The sequence below is a fragment of the Chiloscyllium plagiosum genome, chromosome 16, assembly GCF_004010195.1.
Source record: "Chiloscyllium plagiosum isolate BGI_BamShark_2017 chromosome 16, ASM401019v2, whole genome shotgun sequence".
In the NCBI taxonomy this organism is placed as follows: Eukaryota; Metazoa; Chordata; class Chondrichthyes; order Orectolobiformes; family Hemiscylliidae; genus Chiloscyllium; species Chiloscyllium plagiosum.
The window spans coordinates 49,342,454-49,363,510 of record NC_057725.1 but is presented as its reverse complement, the minus strand read 5'-3'; the positions used below and the strand labels follow the sequence as shown (position 1 = coordinate 49,363,510).

The following is a 21,057-nucleotide window of genomic DNA, read 5'->3' as shown; positions in this document are numbered from 1 at the left end:
AGGGGTATGGGTGGGTTTCGCTTCGGCGGGTCGGTGTGGACTTGTTGGGCCGAAGGGCCTGTTTCCACACTGTAATCTAATCTAATCTAATCTAAAAACGCAGGTATGAATCAAAAATGGATAGGCTGGCACTGTTCTCCTTGGAACAGAAAAGACTGAGGAGAGATTTAATTCAGATGTACAAAATTGTGAAGGGCATGGATAGAGTGCATGGGAAAAGCCGATTTACCTTATCGGAGAGGTCAGTGACTTGCAGTCCTAAAGTTAAATTAATTGCATAAAGATTAATTCGAGTCACAGAGAAACAAAATTCACCCAGAGGGTGGTAGGACCCTGGAATTGCCTGAAAGGGTAGAGGAAGAAATCCTCAACTTTTGTAAAAAGTGTATTTGGATCAAGTGTCATAACAGGGCTATGAACTACACACTGGAGAGCAGGATGATGCTGGGTGCCTCATGTTCTCACACACCCAAAGGACCAAGCAACCTTTTCTGTGGTGTAAACATCAATGATTCTATCCATATTTCTATGGAAACACCATATGTCCTTTTCACTGCTTACTCGCCTAACTTTGTTTTCAACAAATTTAGCCACAACACGTTCGATTCCTTTAACCAAGTTATTAATATAACTTGTAAATAGTTGAGGGCCCAGCACTGATCCCTGTGGCACTTCCCTCATCACATCTTTCTAACCCAAAAATGACCTATTTATGCCACTCCTCTAAGTACATTATTGTATTATTCTCTATATCACAAGCTCTTATTTTAATACATAGAATCCCTACAGTATAGAAACAGGCCCTTCGGCCCAGCAAGTCCACACTGACCCTCCGAAGAGTGACCCACCCAGACCCAATCCCCTACCCTATAACTTTACATTTACCCCTGACTAATCCCTGAACACTATGGGCAATTTAGCATAGCCAATTCACCTAACCAGCACATCTTTGGATTGTGGGAGGAAACCAGAACACCCGGAGGAAACCCACACAGACACGGGGAGAATGTACAAACTCCACACAGGCAGTGGCCCGAGGCTAGAATCAAATCTGGGTCACTGGTGCTGTGAGGCAGCAGTGCTAAGCACTGAGCCACCCTGCCGCCCTCAGTGTTATCAGTGTGTGATAACACTACGGTGCAACCTTATGCATTGCTGATTTGTGGCTGGAACATGAGAGACGGAAAATGTACCCTCTGATGTGCTATTAGTGAATGTGTTAGTTTGCACAATATATAGTAAATATGTTTCTTTCAGCAAACAAAAACATATTCAGAAATTCATTGTGTGTTTAGTTTCCCAGGCTTTTTACAATAAGAAGTTTCAGTCCCAAAGTAGTTTTAGAAGATAAATTTTATTGAATTTTCAACAACAATCAACATTAATCCCTTTTTTTCTAGACAATCACTTAACTATCAGCAAAAGCCTTGCTAACAGATGTTTTCTATTTGTAAAGTGCTGTTGCTTGTGAGCAGTTCCTAACAGGAAACAGTGTTTTTGTAACAGAAGTGCCCATTCACCTGAAATAAAACCTGAGGATTCAGTCTCCCATTTCTTAAAGTCTTTTAGAAAATCAAATAAACTCTGAAATCCCAGAGGATGAACGAACCATGCTCTTCTTTGCTTCACCTCCTATAGATAAAGATGAGATACTGGGAAATTCTGTAACAACATATGATCTGATGGAAAACTCTCTCATTGTTGTGAGGTATTAATAATCCTCTGATAGGCAGAGGCTTTGAAATAAAATGTAATTGTAGTTATTAAAAGATATAATATCGAATGCAGCTGTTGTGAATTCTGATTTCTTTTCATGTTTTGTTTAAAAAGCTTGTTTTGGAATTAAATATTTTGAATTCTATGAGGTAATATGGCACCTGTATTTTTAAATTTGAAAATATTTTTACTTCCAGTTCTGATAGCTAAGGAAATACTTCATACTTTGGAAATGATTTGCCCATTAAAAATATTTTCATGTAGATTTTCAATGTCAAATATTGAAATAAATAGGTGATTCAAATTCATATATAGCAAGTAACAAATACACTTTGAGTATATGCCGTTTTTAACATCTTGAAAAATATTGAATTATAAGTGCAATATTACAAAGTCAGTCTCATGAGCACCAAAAGCTTACCTTGAACATTTTCTAACGAGAAATTCAAATCCAACAATCATCAGTAATACTCCTGCAATCAATCGTACTTGAAAGTCTAATTGATTTCTGGTCAATTCCTGGAATGGCAGGATTACCGTACACTGAAACACTGAAGCGACTGGGCTTATATACACTTGAGTTTCGAAGATTGAGAGGGGATCTGATTGAGACGTATAAGATTATGAAAGGATTGGACACTCTGGCAGTAGGAAACATATTTCCACTGATGGGTGAGTGCCGAACCAGAGGACACAGCTTAAAAATACGGGATAGACCATTTAGGACAGAGCTCAGGAGAAACTTCTTCACCCAGAGAGTGGTGGCTGTGTGGAATGCTCTGCCACAGGGGGCAGTGGAGGCCCACTCTCTGGATTCATTTAAGAAGGAGTTGGATAGAGCTCTCAAAGATAGTGGAATCAAGGGTTATGGAGATAAGGCAGGAACAGGATACTGATTAGGAATGATCAGCCATGATTATATTGAATGGCGGTGCAGGCTCGAAGGGCTGAATGGCCTACTCATGCGCCTATTGTCTATTGTCTATTGATTATAAATCATTGGCCCCACTTCTATTTTAAATATTATGGAAAAATAATACTCTGACTTACAATGACTAACACCAAAGGAAATTTACAAGCAGATCCTCTTCACACTTTAATGTGGAGAGAACAAAAATTGCAGGCCAAATTTATGCTGATTTTCATCTAATCTGGAACTGGAACTTTATAATCATGATATAAGAACTTTATTATCTGCAATCTTCACTCAGCATCCGTAATTAATCACTAATTGATTTAAGAATTTGTAACATTTAAAGTGCCAGGTCAGACTATGCATATTGGTGGAGAATTGTGTGTAGCATAATGCAACCTTCCTGCTCTTGTAAAGAAGCCAATCTGCTGAAATATACATGTAGTGCCACTGAATTTCCATTAATTGAAATGACTGAGTTTTGAAAGTGAGTAGATGAATATAGTTCATCTCAATCTCGTTCCAAGTAATTATCATTCTAATTAGTTACCACAAGACTTTCTGTGAGTCCCGTCACAGGAATATTTAGTAGTAATTACAGGATTCTGTAAATTATCACATTATTTCAATGTGAATCCCATTCATTCTTTATTTGATTATCCCAATTCCCATAACTAAAAGAGAAGGTCCTGGACTTTGGCCCCAGTTTCTGTCGATGACTCCTGTTGCCAATTACCAGAATGTGGCAGAGATATCCTGGGAGGGATTCTTGCTCCTAAATCTCCCTCCGTTCTGGGTAAAGATGAGAAAGCCTTTTTGCTCAAAGTGCCTTAATTCAGAAACTGAGCAGAGATTGACTCAAACTGAAGCTGATTATTATCACCTAACACCTAATTGTATTGCCTGTACAATAACCCCAATTTAACCTTTACTGGTATTATTTTTATTTTCAATTCCGTTATTAATCAGAACAGAAGACAGAGAAGAAAATGAGATTGTAATCTAATGTGACCTTCATCTATCACTTAGGTGTGTATCATTGTGTCACCTGACTTGTGAGATTAAATAAATGATTACTCATAACCATAATTATAAATATATATCATGATAAGGGGAAACTCTCAATAATCTGCAATATTATCTCAGGAAAGTTTATTCACCTTACTTTAGAAATAATATTTTGCTGATAGTTTGTTTTTAAAATTTTGCTAGTTCCTCTAAAGAATCTTTTGAGTTAATCCACTGGGTCAAACACACATTGTCTTCACCCAGTTTTGTACATTGACCATTGCCAAAGTACGAAGGAGTTGTCTGGAGTATGAGAATCTCTATCCATGCAAACATTTGGGATCTTCATGGAAAAAGTAGAAAACAGTGGCTAGCACTGCTGCCTCGTAGCACCAGGGGCCCAGGTTAAAATCCAGCCTCAGGTGTGGAGTTTGCACATTCTCCCAGTGTCTGCGTGGGTTTCTTCTGGTTTCCTCCCACAGTCAAAAGATATGCAGGTCAGGTGAATTAGCCATGGCAAATTGTCCATAGTGTTAGGTGCATTCGTCAGAGGGAAATGGGTCTGGGTGGATTACTCTTTGGAAAATCGGTGTGGACTTTTTGCGCTGAAGGGCCTGTTCCCACATTGTAGGGATTCTAAAGTGATCAAGAAAAAGCGCATTTCTCCAACATTTTCCTTCTTCACCATGGTATGGTCTGTTTGACAAACCTAAACAGCCATTCCTTAACACAATATCATCTGAACTAGTGTATCCATTGGCTCGCCTGTCTGTTGTTGTCTGATTTCATTTCTTAGAAGTGCTTACGAAAGGCGTAATATAACTGCAAGCTGCTGTTGAAACAGAGAGTACAGAGGCACCAGGGAGAGCCAAAGGCAAAACTCCAGCTCACAGAAGTCCAGAGTTCCAATAACTTTTATTTGTGACATGTCTCTGATGAAAGATTTCTCAAGAATTTTTTTATCATTGCAAATGTTTTGACATTATTATAACTATAATATTCTTCTTGCTGGAGCATTGGCAGAATAAATGACCTTGGTGCTGGGGAGCAAGGGGATAAAACAAATCTAGCGCAGATTTATATCTATAACATTTATGTTTAGATTGAAATGCAATTACGTACAAATGTCCTTCCTTGTCTGTTGTAGTCATGTGACCTCTACCATGCAGCCTGTAGGCAGACATCCACAATGTACACACAAAACAAGGTAATAAAAGTAATGCTGAAGTGAGTGTTGCAAAGTTGTGAGAAAGCGCAGATCCAGACAAAGAGAGATCCGGGTATATATAAAGCTAGGAGTTGCTAACAAAATAAACAAAAAATGACGAACCGAGAAGCAAGCCACAGTTAAATGGCTGCAGCCTTTCCCCTACCAACTCCAGTTGAAATGGCAGGGATATGAAGCAAAACTGGATCTTTCTCCATACACAGTGGGAGAGTTATGAAATAGCAACAAATCTGTTGAGCAAGCAAAATCAAAGACAAGTTGCTACAATTTTATCTCCGGTCGGAATAGGCTGTTTCAAAATATATACCATCCTAAGTCTCTCTGCAGAATAAAAGAAATATAAAAAAATTAAAGGCATGCTTTGAATCTCAAATGAATGTTACATGTTCAACATTAGGAACCAAAGTGAAAAAAGTACATAAGGTCATCAACATAGCCTGCAGGAAGCTGTGAATTTGCATAACTAGAGCATGAGCTAGTTATACAGGATTGAATTCTGCATTTGGGATCTTGCAGTGAGAACATATTCGGTGAGAGAACAGGAATTTAAGCTCAGCAGAGCTCCTGACATGCACAGAAGTACTAATGTTGTAAATCAACAGATGAAGCATATCTATTACAGGGCAGACCGGGTCTTACATTTTGGTTCGCAGTTCCTTTCCATGCTAATGCCACTGTTACTACATGCTGAGCTCTCTGATTCTGTGATCTTTCATGTCATCTTGGCCATTCCATTCCCAATAGTTACATGTTGTAGAAGACAACAAATTTAGATTTAGTATCCCACTTTCTTTTGGGATTGAACTAGGAATGGTGTTTCAATATTGGCTGCCTACTTAAATGCGTATGGTTACCATATCACATTGATTTAGCTCTACATTATAAGAAGTTGGATCCTCTAACAGTTTTGCAAGTCTGAACAGCAAAATTATTTTCAAGTTTAAAATATCAGTCATTTATGCAGGATAAGCTGTTATTGGTTTGAAAGATAACATATAGTAGAGCTCATATGTAATGAAATGTGCTGTTTTGAACATGTTGGCATGTTATGTGCCCTGTAATCCTAGCAGATATATCCTGTGCCATCAGCATTTGCATCATTTTTAAAAAAGTTTCATATACTTCAGTTTTTGTTCCTCTCTTGCAAGTGATTAAATATTAGGTAAAATTAAAGTTTATCTAATTCACAACAAATCATTTACACACTGTACTTCTGATGTATTTGTTCTCAGGTGTGATTGGCCTATAATCCGAGTTTCTGTTAAGTTTATAATTCATTTTGAAGCTGTTTCAGCTTTTGCTAGTTTTGAAGATTTGCAGCACAAAAAGAGATAGATTAAGAATGGTAATGGGACATGGCAATTCCTAAATTGCTGGAACAAAGGAAGTGGAATGTGAAAGAGAGCATTAATTGCTAATAAATTATAGTTAAATGTTAGGCAAACTGGATTTACTTTGAAGGGATTTGAGAGGTTTACACAACCCTAAATGAATAGCATGTGCAAGACTTGATGTGATGTGGACTTTTTGATCCATTGCATGCCTATTAATCAACCCACTATCCTTCTAAATCTAGAATCTGGGCTCAAATCCAGTCCTGACAAGGAGAATAAACATTCATTCTTTTGTAGCATAAAATGCCTTAAAAATATGTGCTTTATATCAAAAACAATGATTTTAAATCCTTTGGCTGGAAATATGAAATTGGGCTTCTAAAAATAGTGATTTGTTTTCAAAAAATGGATTAGAAGTAACCATACTCTCACCTCAAGATAGCTACCCTAGTTAGCCTCACTGTACACTTCATAGTCCAACTTCATTGGCATGAAGACAGCAAGTTTGCAAAACCCACTAACCAAAGTTAATGTTCCCACAACCCAACATCTCCTGCCTCCCTAATAAAGCACCCACAGCAATCATGAGGCTTTCAAGTTATTATTGACTAATTGCTTGGACACTCAATGGGACCTGGGTTTTTTTGAGGCTCTAAATCTTCTGCTTATATTTTTTTTTCCCAAACAAATTACAAAAACAGTTTACAACAAACAGTTACTTTTACAGCTGCATACAAGAGACAGCAATTTTACAAGGGAAAGGAGCAGCAAAGCCAGGCCCCAAACCCTACCATACATTTTTCAGGGACATGAGGACAAACCTCAAATCCCAGTTTCACAAAGATATAAAGAGACAACAGCAGTGACAGTTGTGATTTAGACAGTACTGTTACATACAAAAGTGCAGACAATACAGACCCAGCAAGCCCCCATCCCTGGGACCTGGGTTTTAAGATAGCTTTTCAGCTGAGCTGATTGATTTACAAATTAGGTCACTTGATAAGCCAAAGTACTTTGGGTGTCAAGCACATGTTTCCTCAGCAGAACTCTATAAACAGCTGAGAAGCTAAGTGAGGTCTATCTGAAATCTTTCACCTCTCTCTGGCTGTGCAGTTTGCAAGTTAGGCTTTGCTGTTATTGACTTTCTTCTTCAATTGGAGCAAACTGAGCCTTTAAAGACAGTCCTCAACTTCACAGCTGTGACTCTAGCGAAACAACCAAGTCAGTCATCAATATCTTTAAATTGGAAGCATGAAGACAATTGAATTCATCCCGAAACCAGCCAGGTCACCAAACTTCAAACTGTGCACTCATTTTTTTTATGGACTCTAGTTTAGGCAGCTCATCCCTCCCCTGTCTGTCATCTGTATTTATGTGTGTGCAAACTAAGTGTTTGTGGGTATTTGTGCACGCTCAAACATTGGTGCGTTATTTTACTCAGATCAGTTTAAGTATAAATAAACTAATCTACTTCTTTGTTAAACTCAAGAAAACCTATCCAATGGGTTCTTTTATGATGGCAGAGTGTAATCAGTTGGGTACTCACTGAATTGACAAATGTCCTTCTAAAATAAAAGCTCTGGTGTACTCCTCACCTGATTTTAATAAGAGAGTTTGGAGTTTAGCCTACCTATGGATACTTGCTTAGACAATTAAAAAATGTCCCCAGTAGCATCTCTACTTTGAAAAGAAAAACACAAGCTTCAAACCTGAGTAGACAATGTTCATGGTAATAAAAGGACTTCCTACCTCATGGGTTATCTCATTATCCTTCTGGTAACGTCTTCTTTTTCTATTTTAAGGACATGAAATCAATGGGGCTCTTGATACTTCCAACATTGATACAAGTATTCTGGAGGAATATATCAGTAAGGAGGACTCCACAGACATGTAAGTCCAACCAGTCACGTTTATGGCATGAATGGATCATGTCACCAGAACATAGTGCCTTTAATATTGTTTTGATTCTTGCCTCAGTTTTATAGCTGAACCTCATTGACTCTAAAGATTTGGCTTTAAAGTTGCCGCATTATATCTTGTTTTGAAATTACTATAAGTTGATGAGCAACTTTAACAAACACCTTTGAAATTATAACCATTGTCCCATTTTTTATTCATTTAAAAAAAAGCAGTTTGTGAAAATTTCCATTCGTACTTGGGAGCATTCAAAATGGGATATCTTCAAATTTATGTCTGAAATGTAAAAAGGCATCATATCTGTCATTGGATAGTCACTACAATTTTGCAGCAACTATTCGATAAGGATTGTGTCATTGCTGAAGGGAGGTTTGCCAAAGATGTTTTCTGTCATGATTTTCAGGGCACCCACAGTATTATGTGCAGAGTATGCCATCCTGGATTGTGTGGATGCTCTAGACTTCCATTGCCACAATTTGTTGCTTTTCTTGGCTGTTAACATTGTTACTGCAAGGTGAAAGAGCAGTTTACAACTACAACATAGACACTTGCAAATATATAAATCAAAAATGCACACATATCAAAATTATGTGTACAGTAGTGCTCCCATACCCATGGGGGATACGTTCTAAGACCTGCCACGGAAGCCTGAAACTGCGGATAAGTGTGAACCCATTCATTTAAATGTGAAACATACTTTCCCAGCAGCCCCCTGGTCCCTGGTTCTGGAAGGTTCCCTGTAATATGTTTGGGTTGCGGTAAACCACAGAGTAACTGAAACCGTGGAAACCAGACCCGCAGATATGGGGATTGCTCTGTATTAACAAAATATATGAAATGTTTGCATGTCGTATGTAAGTTTCAGAAAAATTCACTTTCTTTCAAAGCCATTTTGCACTTTTGAAAACTAGATTTGGTATCTTAGGTAACTAACTAACTTGGCATTATAATTTTATAGCCATTTCAAAAGTGAGTAATTTTAAAACTGGCAATCTTGACTAAAAACCCATTTTAAGTGTAGATTGAAAACATTGGTGTAACTGTGCCTGAATCCCTGATATACGCACCAAGCAGAAGAAGCACTCTATCAAAAGTAGGAAAACAACCACCTTTTGCCATCATTTTAAGGATTCATGAGAAAAGTCACCATATACTTTGAGATCAGAGCCTGTCAACTTGCTTGGGTGTGTTCTTATTTGACAATCAGCAGCTTCATCTGAGTCAGTCTGCTTTTCATAGTGGGATACAGTTGATGAACTGAACAAGTGAAACTCTTAAGAGCAGCCAAGTGCTTTGCTATCCTGTGTCTGACACATGGTTCCATTCTCCTGCACATTGTCACAGAGTTGTCACTGTGCAATATGGGCAGATGACATTAAATGTGTAACAGTGTTTGAGTTAAATGATTCTGTTAATGAACTGATGTGTAAATGTAATAAATAGGAAAAAACATTGTGACATTGTGTTCTCTCATTGTTGGTTATCATAAACTTGTGACAGTAAACCTTTTAGACGGAGCTGAAGCGTTTCGCAAAAAGCAGTTGCATTTGTTCCATTTATTCCCAAAGATTCTGAGAAAATAGGGAACTAAAATGTAGGTTTTAACAGCATTTTATTTTCCTTAAAGGATTTGTTTCTGAAAATGGTCAACTGCTAACTTAGGTGAAGGTCAGTTTTGGTAGTTTTATAGGTTGGCATGTAAGCTCTCACCTAGTGGTATCTGTCACAAAACCAATCACATTACTAAAAACATTGAGACAATGAGAAAACGCTGACAGAACATCCTGAATACTGCTCATAAAGCAAAGAACAAAAGTAAATACTATAAACCTAAATTGCAGTCCTTGGAACACATACAGTTGTCATTAATGTTTTAAGGCTTCTGTTTTTACTGGGGACTTATATTAATATCTAGTATCTGCTGTTTTATGGGGATGTGAATAAGTGATTGACAGTACATTAAGATAGCATTTACTAGCACAGAATGTTCACAGGCAATAACTGCGAGTGCACACAGTACTCTATTGGCATCTGAGAGCATGGTGGGTAACTGCTGAACTATAGAGGCCAGTAACTTGATATATTTAGTTCAAGCTAACTTTGCTAACCAAATGAGGATGATGATCAGGATGCTACAATTAGACCAAGCACGCTTGTGTAGATCACACCTGAATAGGTTGGGTTTCTGCTAGCATTTGCTCCTCAGCAACTCCTACTAAAAGATTCACAGGTGAAAGTTGGCTGAAGATAGTCTTGACTGTAAAGTTATTCATGATCAAACCATTTGCCAACAATCCCACTGCTGGCTCACACATGAAGAATAAACTAGAATGTCATTGGTTTCACTGGGCTAGATATTCAGAATTGGGAAGACATCTCAAATCTTTAAAAATGGCAATGGGATCTGGATGTGGATTTCATTTTTGCTGACAGAAAGCAGGCCAGGGAATGAGTCATATGGACAAGAATTCTGAACACAGCAAAGCCACTTAGACTTAGTGCTGTGTGTAAAGATCCCTGTTGGTTGTTGTGTGACCCACAGTATAAGAGTTGGAAGTTGATAGAATGGATGTGAGTGCTCTGGAAAGGCAGATAGGGTCTAGTAAACTGCGACCAATGCCCTATTTGTAACCATTTGTTTATACTGAGTAAGCCAGCAATCTATGACTGGTAGCATTTTATGGAACAGACTGTTCCAAGATTTGAGAGATGATAACATTCAATCCTGCCCAGCAATAGTCGTGGGGCTTATTGCAAAGTTCACAATAGGAAACTCAGGACAGTCTGGGAGTCACTGAAAAGCAGTTCAAATTGTGAGAGAGAAAAACTGCATGAGGCTCCATATGTTAAGAGTGCTGCAGTTAGCTGTACCTCTGGGAAGGTAGCCAAGCTGTACAGGTTCTGTGCAGAGGACTCAAAAAGGAGTCAAGAGCAGTTAGATGAGTCTGTATTTATAAAACCTAAAAATAAGTTTGAGTAATTAACGGGCACCTATGGATGGAGTCAGGATTCAGAAGAAGTCCTGGGAGCTGAGAATTGGAAGGTTACTCACTTTGTGTTCAGAGAAATTGTGAGGGGCTTGGAGGGAGCCTGTGAGCACCAATACTTCAGTGCAGCTGAGAGAGTGGAGGTTGAAAAGCTCACAAGCAGAATTTGCTTGATGCATTTGATCAAAGGCAAAGGTGGATCTCAATTGAAGATAAAACCAGGAAATTAGCAATTAGTGAAAAGGTAGTGTGATGCTTGTGAATGAGTACTGGGGTTTAATTTTGGAGTCCTGGCGTGTGTAGACCCAGGAAAGGCAAGTGATCAACCGCAGAATGAGAGCAGATGTCTGGGCAGCAGCTCTTGAGAGGAAGCTTCAAGATAGACCGCTAAAAGTGAAGAATTGCAATTCCTTGTGAAACCTAATGAAATTTAATGACCTATTGCATCATTAATGTATGGGAGAACTGCTGCAAAAGCCCATGGGATCTATATTGATTGCATTTACCATTTCAAGTGCACTCTGGAGTGTTCAATAACTGAATCAAAAGGGGTGGCACTGGGAAAGCACCATTCCTGATGAAGGGCTTACACTCGAAACGTTAACTCTCCTGCTCCTCTGATGCTGCCTGACCTGCTGTGCTTTTCCCTCTGCTGTTCAATAACAGCCTATTGCCAATGAGTATTATTCATATGAGCAGCATGTTAATTCAGAATGTTAAACTATATGCTGTACATTTATTATATAATGTCTTACTTTTCTAAGTTGTATAGTTAAATTTATTGTTTGTTCAAAATCTTGTGACTTTATTCTCTTAGTCCCCTGGATCTCAGTTATTCTTCCTAAATAATTAAAATTGCTGGTCATTAGCCAGGTTGCAGTTTAATGTCTGGTGAGACATCGCGCTTCACAATTTCATGCTTTTTTCTTTAAATATTAAAATAAAGGCTGAAGATGTCAGTGAGAACTAAAATAAAATGCTCCATGGGACTGCTTTGATAGTTTTCTAACCTATACCAGAGAGCCTATCTGCTCATGCAGTTATAATAGAGTGATTTACTGACATTTTGCTAGAGGTTGTTCATTATGAATGGTTGGCTGAGTTTCTAAACTAGATTTGTCTCAGCACGGGGTTGTGAAAGCTGCTACATAAATACATGGTTGTTTTAAAATCATTTATTTCAAATTCTACCCCTCAAAGTTTTGCTTACTCCATTAGGTATGTTCTGGTTGGCTAAGAATAAACATATTGTAAAAGAATGAGGTTGTAGATTTCTTCGCTGAGCTGATGTATTTTCTGCAGACATTTCATCACCTCACTAGGTGACATCATCAGTGTGCCTCCAGTGAAGGATTGGTGGTTTGTCCCACCTGGTATTTATGTGTCTCTGTTTTCTGGTACTATCGGCTCTGCATCTGAGTGGTTTGTACATGGGGTCCAGTTCAACATGTTTATCGATTGAGTTCTGCTTGGAGTGCCAGGCTTCAAGGAATTCTCTCACATGTCTCTGTTTCACTTGTGTTAGGATGGTCAAGTTGAATTTGGCCTGTTTGACAAGTGCTCTGCTTTTCTTAGATGTAACACTCAAGGTGGTCACAGCAATAATCATCACTCAGGACATTAAAAATGATGGTGGGAGCGTTGCAATTTGTTTTTTTTTTCTTTTTGTTTGGGAAAGCGATCTGTTCTATGTCACAAAACGTTTTTATTGGAAGTACATAGAATCATAGAGATATACAACACTGAAACAGACCCGTCGGTCCAACTCATCCATACCAAACAGAAATCCTAAATAAATCAGGTCTCATTTGCCAGCATTTGGCCCATATCCCTCTAAGCCCTTCCTATTCATATACCCATCCAGATGCCTTTTAAATGTTGTAATTGTACCAGCCTCTGCCACTTCCTCTAGCAGCTCATTCCATACAGACATCATCCTCTGTGTGAAAATGTGGCCTCTCAGATCCCTTCTAAATCTTTCCTCTCTCACCTTAAACCTATGCCCTCTAGTTCTGGACTCCCCTACCTCATGGAGAAAAACTTAGATATTTACCATCTCCATGCCTCTCATGGTTTTATAAACCTCTATCAGGTCTACCTCACTGCTAACAGGGTTCCATTCTTTGATTTAGAATGTGATGCCAACCCTTCCCTGGGTAAAATGGGTAACTTGCTGTCAACACACATGCCAGGTCGACCAGTCTGTTCCATTCATGAACTGATTTTCCAGTCCTTCACTTAAAGGTATCACAAAAGAACCTGTATGGATCTAATAGAACCTGTCTCTAATTGATGCTTTGAGAGAAATAATGCCGGGTTTTCCTTTCTTGTTCCCTGCTCTTCAGAATCTGTTTCACACTGAGTACAGTTGATGGAATGATAGTGGATTCTGTCAGTTTGACAATCCTCTGATCCAACCTATTCCTTCCTTACTTCCCTAATTACCTACCCTGTCCCTGCAGCATCCATCCCATGTGATTCCAGCCCCATCTTACCACACCATTCCCGAGGCAACTCACCACCAGCATTCCTTCTCATTTTCTTACCGGCTATGCGGGCCTTTGAATCTCGCACGTGGAAGTGACTTCCAAAACCAAAAGTCAATGCCGTGATCAGAGGGCCAACACTGGTTGCTGTGTTTGAAATATTGGAGTGCGCTGCACATTTAGAGGAAATGTTGCTTGGCAACCAGCAGATATCTGGAATTCACCAGCATCCCTTGTGGCTGCACCATTTCAAAGAGCCTTTGTGCACTGTCAGCCCAGAACTGCACGGTTCCTGACCTTTGCTCCAGACACAGTAGACAGGCTGCCCTGTTTTCAGGCAGCTACCAGGAGCTCCTGCTGGACAGGCTGGTGCAGAGTTGGGACTTCCTCTTCCCCCAGGACAAGGGGTGGTGGCCATTGGCATCACAACATGCCAGCCTGGTCTGAGTTTGCCAGCTGGGTTTCAGCAGTCTCAGCCATTTGGAGGAATGCACAGTACTGTAGGAAGAAGGTCAATGATTTTTTCCAGCAGGCTTCTCTCCAATCCGTCACCAACTTCTCTCCATCCTTTCCACTGTAACTGTCTCCCACCAAGGCCCATGCTCTATCACTCTCACTAATTCCTGAAATATCTTCCCTCACTCATTCTCCCATCCTGAAGCAACAGTACTAACTGTGCTCTCTGTGCTGCCCAGTCACTTGGGAGACTTCCCTCGCCTGCAAATCCCCCATTTTCATCCCCCTGAATACCAGTCTCTCCCACTTACTGGGGAGCATAGCAGCCTATCAGAAGACAAGGGCTGTCGGTCTTCCAGCGGACATCTGCAAAGTGGTGAATTGTTCAGGGAACAGCACATGGTAAGGTTGCACCTGAATCAAATGTGAGCAACTCCATCGGGGTGGGGTAGGTAATTCATGCCCGAAACGTTGATTCTCCTTCTCCTTTGATGCTGCCTGACCTGCTGCGCTTTTCCAGAAACACATTTTTAAGCTCTGATCTCCAGCATCTGCAGTCCTCACTTTCTCCTAGGTAATTCATGAAGCAAGTTTGGTAAGGTATGGTGTGAAACTCACTGGTCCTCACGGCAGAAATCCCTCCAAAAATCTCGATTCGTCCCGAGTAACTGTTGCTCTGATTTTAGCAACGTTACTCTGTGGGTGAACCTGAGCATTTCTCAGGAGATATGTAATTAACAATAAAATCAAACATAGTCACAAAGCTCTTGACAGTATAAAGGCACCACATTTCCCCACTGTGCAATGAGGATTGTTTTATTAAAACAACTTGCTTAATGCTTTTCAGGTCCTTACTTTTTTATTTTGAAACAGGTTTGATTTGTTACAACCTTCTCTGGAAAGTAACCAATGATAAAATGATATCAGTGCCTATTTTGCCACGCAAAGAAAATATTCTATGGCATTTACTAGACATTGTTCTGTGGTTGCTACTACGGTGATTTTATTCAGCTTGCGAGATGATGTATTGGCAGCCTACAGTTGATAGAACATGTATAATCTTCATTGAATATGATGGTTGTATTTTTCTTAAATTAAAGAACTTTTTTTTTTCTGCAGTTGTTTTCCAGATCTCCCAGTCTCAGTAAGTTATTCCAATCCTCAAGCATCTGGCAGTGCTTCAGTTGGCCATCCTATTCCTGGCGCCATTGGGAACACAGGCCACCTAAATAGTCCTTCCACCAGTGGAGTCAACCACCTTTGCCATGTAACCACCAGCTGTATGCCAGTCGCAGCTAGACATGGCGGTCTCGTGCCAAACCCCGTACCTTGTGGTCCAAACCTCAGCGGCCACATGAACTGTAATGGCAACAGTGGAATGCTAACCAAAAGCTATCCCAGCAACCTTTGCATGAACAGCAACACAACTGCTATCAAAGTGGAACCAAAGCCCTCCTATGCACCCGGGTAGGTGAAAATGAAAAAAACGTGTTCAACATTTGAAAGTATTTTAACCGGAATTCTAATACTAAATGTTTAGATTTACTAGAATTCTTTCCTTGTTACACCCCTAATCATACAAAATTCTTACTGAAAAATAATGTTCTGTCTTTCTTAGCAATTAAAAATCCTGCGTCTGGTATGTAGCAGTAAGTAACTTTTAAAATCGTATGGTTACCTGTTCACAATAACATGCTTAGATGTTTCCATTGGTATGTTTTCTTAATTCCTTTTAAATGGTTTTATTTTCAGGCTGACCAACTATTCTGCAATATAAGAGATTGCGCATATTTTTACTGTTTGTACTGGTACACAAAAATAATAATGAAAGTCTGAAATTCTCTCCTCCCAGAAAGCCCTTAGGCACTGAGACAATTGAAACCTTCATGACCAAGATGAACTGTTTTTTTCTCAGACAAGAGTATCACAAGATATGGAACAAGGAAGGCTAAAGGGGTTTGGGGTTCAGATCAGCAGTGGCTAGATTGAGTGGAACAGGCATGATTGGCTGGATGTTCTTACGAATGCAGATTGTAGTGTAACTTTCAGCAGGTTAGGCACATTTGCTTTTCAAAAATATTTGAAATAAAACTTTGACAAACTTCAAAAGCTTTTTCAGGTAAAGGTTACTTGCATGGTTTTAAAACACAATGTGTGCATTTAAACGAATGACTGACTGATAAATATTTTGTTATTCCATAAAGGACAGGGTGACCCCGTATCCGCAGGTCCTGTTACCGCGGTTTCAGTTACCTGCGGCCCGAATATATTATCGGGAATGTTCCAGCACCAGGGACCAGGAGGCTGCTGGAAGGTACGTTTCCCCATTGAAATGAATGGGTTCGCACCAATCTGCGGTTTCTGGCTTCCGCAGTAGGTCTTGGAACGTATCCCCCACAGGTATGGGGGAACTCCTGTACTGAAAATAAATCATTAGATGTTATACCTACTTCCCGTCAGAGTTCCAGTGAAAGACTGTTAGAACCTCATAGATTATCAGAGTCACTAAACAGACATGGGGACCTAGAATTTGGATAACCCTGTGTTTGGGGTGCAGGGGTTTATGACACCCAGGAAGATCAAGGTGGGCACCATTGACATTTGCTGTGCCCCATTTTCCCTGGACGATTGCAATATCTCTCTGAGCAGGCCTCACACTGTTAACTGCAGCTTCCAGCTTCCTGTTCCGCAGGTGGACCCCGCAGCATTCCCATATCCGTGGATTCAGTTTCTGTGGTTTACCGTGTACTGAAAATATTACAGGGAACATTCCAGAAATAATTCCAGAGGGCTGCTGGGGAGGTAAATTTCCCCATTTAAACGAATGAGTTTGCTACTATCCACAGTTTCGGGCATCCGCAATAAGTCTTGTAGCATATCACCCGTGGATACGGGGGATACCTGTATATGATACAGTCAGGCTGTTCTTCTTATAGACCGGTTGTACCTTAAAGGAAAGGTGCAAAAAGATATCGCTGCCATGTAAATTATTATACAGTGAAGACCCAGCAGAGAGAGGATTCCATAGCAACAGATGCATCCCTGAGTAATTAGAAGGACAGCATGTCCCTCAGGGTCTCACATTCTCTCAGGGATATTTCCTGTTGTAAAGTACCTCCTCCTGGGGTGCTCAGACTGGATGGCTGTAATGGTAACATCCCTGGAGAGTGATGGAGTAGACATCGTGGAAGTTGAGGGTATGTTCCGTGTCTGAGAATGTTCACCCTGAGAAGGAAGTGTGAGCAGAAGGTCAACGAGGTAAATGTCCACCATTTGTTCCCACGGATGCAGGAGCACTGCCTCAAGAAGTATCATGGCCTCACATGGGTGCTGAGTGCCTGTGAATATATTGTCAGATGTTACCACCTACCCATTGTATCACAGCCTTTCACACTCCACAGGCGACAGCACCCCTTTGATACCTCTTGTAGTACTCTCCCTGGCATTTAGGACTCACACCTAGTATCCAAATATCTCAGTGCCCCCTAAAATGCCTGCTAATGCTACCAGTCTCTCCGCCACCTCTCAATGCCTCCATGTACTTCCAGCTATTCAGCTATTGAACGCACATACTCCAAATGCAGTGTAGTACAATCAATGAGATTCTACTGCTCTCTTGAAAGATGGTACACAACAGAAGATAGCAGAGCTTGTGGAGATCAGGAGTCTGATACAGAAGATGGTTCTCTGAATCATGATGTTGGAAAACAGAGCCCCATTATCCAGTGTCATGGAGAACATTAATAAAGGAGTGTGTTCTGACTTGATTTCCACCCTTCAACCCTCAACTGCTCATCATCCTGCTACCTCACATGAACGTGCCACAAATCTTGTGACCATGGTGCCCTTGCTTCTTACCCCAACACCCTTCCCTCCCCACAATATTTCCCTTCTGAGTTTCAGTGTTCAGGCACTGAACCCCTGGTGCCTATCCAGCTTCACTTTATATTTTGATCCATTATTGTCACATATACCAAGATACAGTGAAAAGTATTGTATTGCATGGTATCCAGATAAATCATACCTTACATCAGGGATGTAACCATAAGTACATCAGGGTAATAGAACAGAGGGCAGAGTTTAGTGTTACAGCTACAGAGAAGGTACAGAGCAAGATCAACTCTAATATATGAGAGGTCTGTTCATAAGTTAGATAACAGTAGGGAAGAAGGTGTTGGTACATATTTCAAACTTTTATATCTTCTGTCCGATAGAAGAGGGTGGAAGAGAAAATAACTAGGGAGGGAGGAATCTTTGATTATGTTGATTGCTTTCCTGAGGCAGTGGGAAGTACAGATGGAGTTAATGGGTGGAGGACTGGTTTGGTTGATGGACTGGACTGTGTTCACATCTCTCTAATTTCTTGGAGTTGTCCTACCACACTGTGATGCATCCACATGGGATGCTTTCTATGGTGCATCTTAACAATTGGTAAGAGTCATTGTGGAAAGTGGCACAAGCTCCAGGAGAGGCAAAAAGAGCCCAGCACAATATTGATGAAAGGTCCCATCACTGGATCTGATATTTGTAGGTCCCATCAACCCCGAGACTGACATTGCACTTCCCCTGGAGTCTAGCACAGAGCTGAAATTAGCTTGAGGTGAGCCCTGGGCACAAATGAGTTTTAACCCGACTGGGTTGAAAGAAGGTGTGTTTGCCAGCTCATGAGAGGTCAGAATGACAGGTGTGTCTGTCTACAAAGAACAGAGATGAGGAATTCGATTGGCAGCATTAAGGAGAGCATTGATTGGGCACTCACACCAAGTTGCTGAGTTCATTGACTTGTCTGCAGACAGCCTCCTTCCTCGATGTCAGAATGAAATGTTAACTCTGTTTCTCTCTCAACAGATGCTGCCAGACCTGCTGAGTTTCTCTCGCACTTTCTATTTTGTTTCAGATTTCTGGCATCCGTAGTAATTTGCTTTGATTTGAATGAAGGGATGTTGTTCACCTTGAGGTCTGCCTGTCCACTGGAGGGTATAGCTAGTGTTGTGTACTGTCAGGCTGCCTCGCTGTGAGGAGTGAACCTCAGAGGGCCCCTATACTGATAACTGGTCTGGTTAGTTCAGGGGCCACCAGAACAGAGTGTCACTGGGGGCAACTGTTGTCACCAGATTTGAGCACTGTTCTTGCTTTTCAGCAAGCGGTTTTCAGAATTGTTCTCCTTTTCTCACTTTTTGCCGTGAGGTTAAGAGTTAGTGTTTTGGACCCTGTTGCAGTTTGACATTGTTAAGAGATACCAATTACTCGCAGATAGCCGGTGGGGTGGAGGGGAGATGAACCTTTGCTTTAACCATGTTTTCTAGGCCCCTGTCCACTTCAGAAGTGAACAGAGCTGTCAGACTGACCATGTCATCTCCAGGTTGCCATCAAACAGATCAATAACCTGAGCTGCCTGCATGTAGGATTGGAACTGGGGCTCACAGTGTCATCTGCATTGTCACTCCTGGGTTACAGTTGAGGTTGATTAATGTTCCATCTTGCCTCCTGCAGAGCAGATCTTTAAGGTGGAGCATGTGGTGCTGACTGACCCCAACCTTTAAGCCTGGATCTCGTGTATTATGGCCCAGTGGTAGGGGTAACAAGGTCTCTGAGACCTAGAGATTCAGGGTCTCTCTCCTCAAGGTGTGTTGCTAACCAAGGTTTGAGGGGACACTCCTGTTTTATCTACAGCTGGTCTGTAAATGACCATAGTCTGGCATCCTTTTGGTTCCAGGACATTATAATCACATGAAATAAAATAGAAAGTGCTGGAGAAATTCAGCAGGTCCAGCAGTTATCTATGGAGAGAGTAGCTGACCTCACGTTCCGAGTCCGATGTAACTCTTCCTCAGAAAAGGTCATTTAATCCACTTGGAATCCTTCCACCAATGATCTTTATCAAGACGGTAGGATGTATCTGACTGAAAAACAAAACTACATCTCTATCTAAAATCCCCATACTCCTCTTTGCTAAAACTAGGATATCTTATACATGTAAGTTGAATAGTGATCTCTGGAAGTATAAACATTTCAAATCCTGTTACCTGAGAGCAAATTAGATTGATGAACAAATGGAAGGGAAGATTGAGAGGAAGGTGAAGAGTGAGCAGTAGAGAAGGCATTTATCTCGTTTTGTTTTGAATATTTTATCAATTAAATTTTGAAAACAGATGGGAAGTTTGTAATGGTCACCAGATTCTCAATTTTGATTGTTCAAACATCTAAACATTATATTTATTAACTGCAATTAATTTTCAAACTGGACCACAATCTGATCAGATTGCAGTAACTGGACCTTTCGTGGATTACAGTGTTGTAACTGTCCCATATTGGAAGAAAAGTGAACAAAATTGGTCTGTTCTGTTCCTAAACAGACAATCAAAATATGAGTCAGCAGCCTGAAGTTAGCGTGAAGGCCTGAGTCAAGTTAGACATGGGATAGGGCAGGATTTCTGCCCCAGGCTCCTTGATCTGGCTCATTGCTACCCACTGATATCTGAGAGGCACTGAATATGACAGGCTTTCCTGATAGGAGGTAACATAGGGTTCTGATGGATGCAACCTCACTTCCATTAAATACCAGCTTGTGTTTAAAAAAAATTTCAACAGGCTGTGAAGCTCTTTGGAAGTTCCTAAGCACAATGAGGGTTTCTGGAAATGATGTTTGATCTTCCTTGTTATTCATCATCATCATTCTTATTACAAATTTGGTTTTGGCCCAAATATTTAAATTTGTGCTTTAAATTGGCTCTTTATTCATCTGATTTGCTAATTACAATCTTAGTAAACAGTGCAAAGAAAGCATTGTTTTTAGAAGTTTGCAAACATACAGAGGACATCGACTGACTGTGTGGAGTTTGCACATTCTCCCCGTGTCTGCGTGGGTTTCCTCCGGGTGCTCCGGTTTCCTCCCACAATCCAAAAAAAAACATGCAGGTTAGGTGAATTGGCCATGCTAAATTGCCCATAGTGTTAGGTGAAGGGGTAAATGTACAGGAATGGGTCTGTGTAGGTTGCGCTTCGGCGGGTC

General features: G+C 40.5%; 1 protein-coding gene across 9 annotated transcripts in view; it reads left to right on the top strand.

The window, feature by feature from the left end:
• The window catches only part of myrf (myelin regulatory factor), a 230,023-nt gene that overhangs the window by 112,981 nt on the left and 95,985 nt on the right, over positions 1-21,057 (top strand). For all 9 annotated transcript variants that reach the window (XM_043706033.1, XM_043706036.1, XM_043706031.1 and 6 more), the window contains 2 exons: positions 8,002-8,089; positions 15,165-15,512. In XM_043706033.1, the coding sequence (XP_043561968.1) occupies positions 8,002-8,089; positions 15,165-15,512 (436 nt within the window). The remainder of the gene's footprint in view (positions 1-8,001; positions 8,090-15,164; positions 15,513-21,057) is intronic.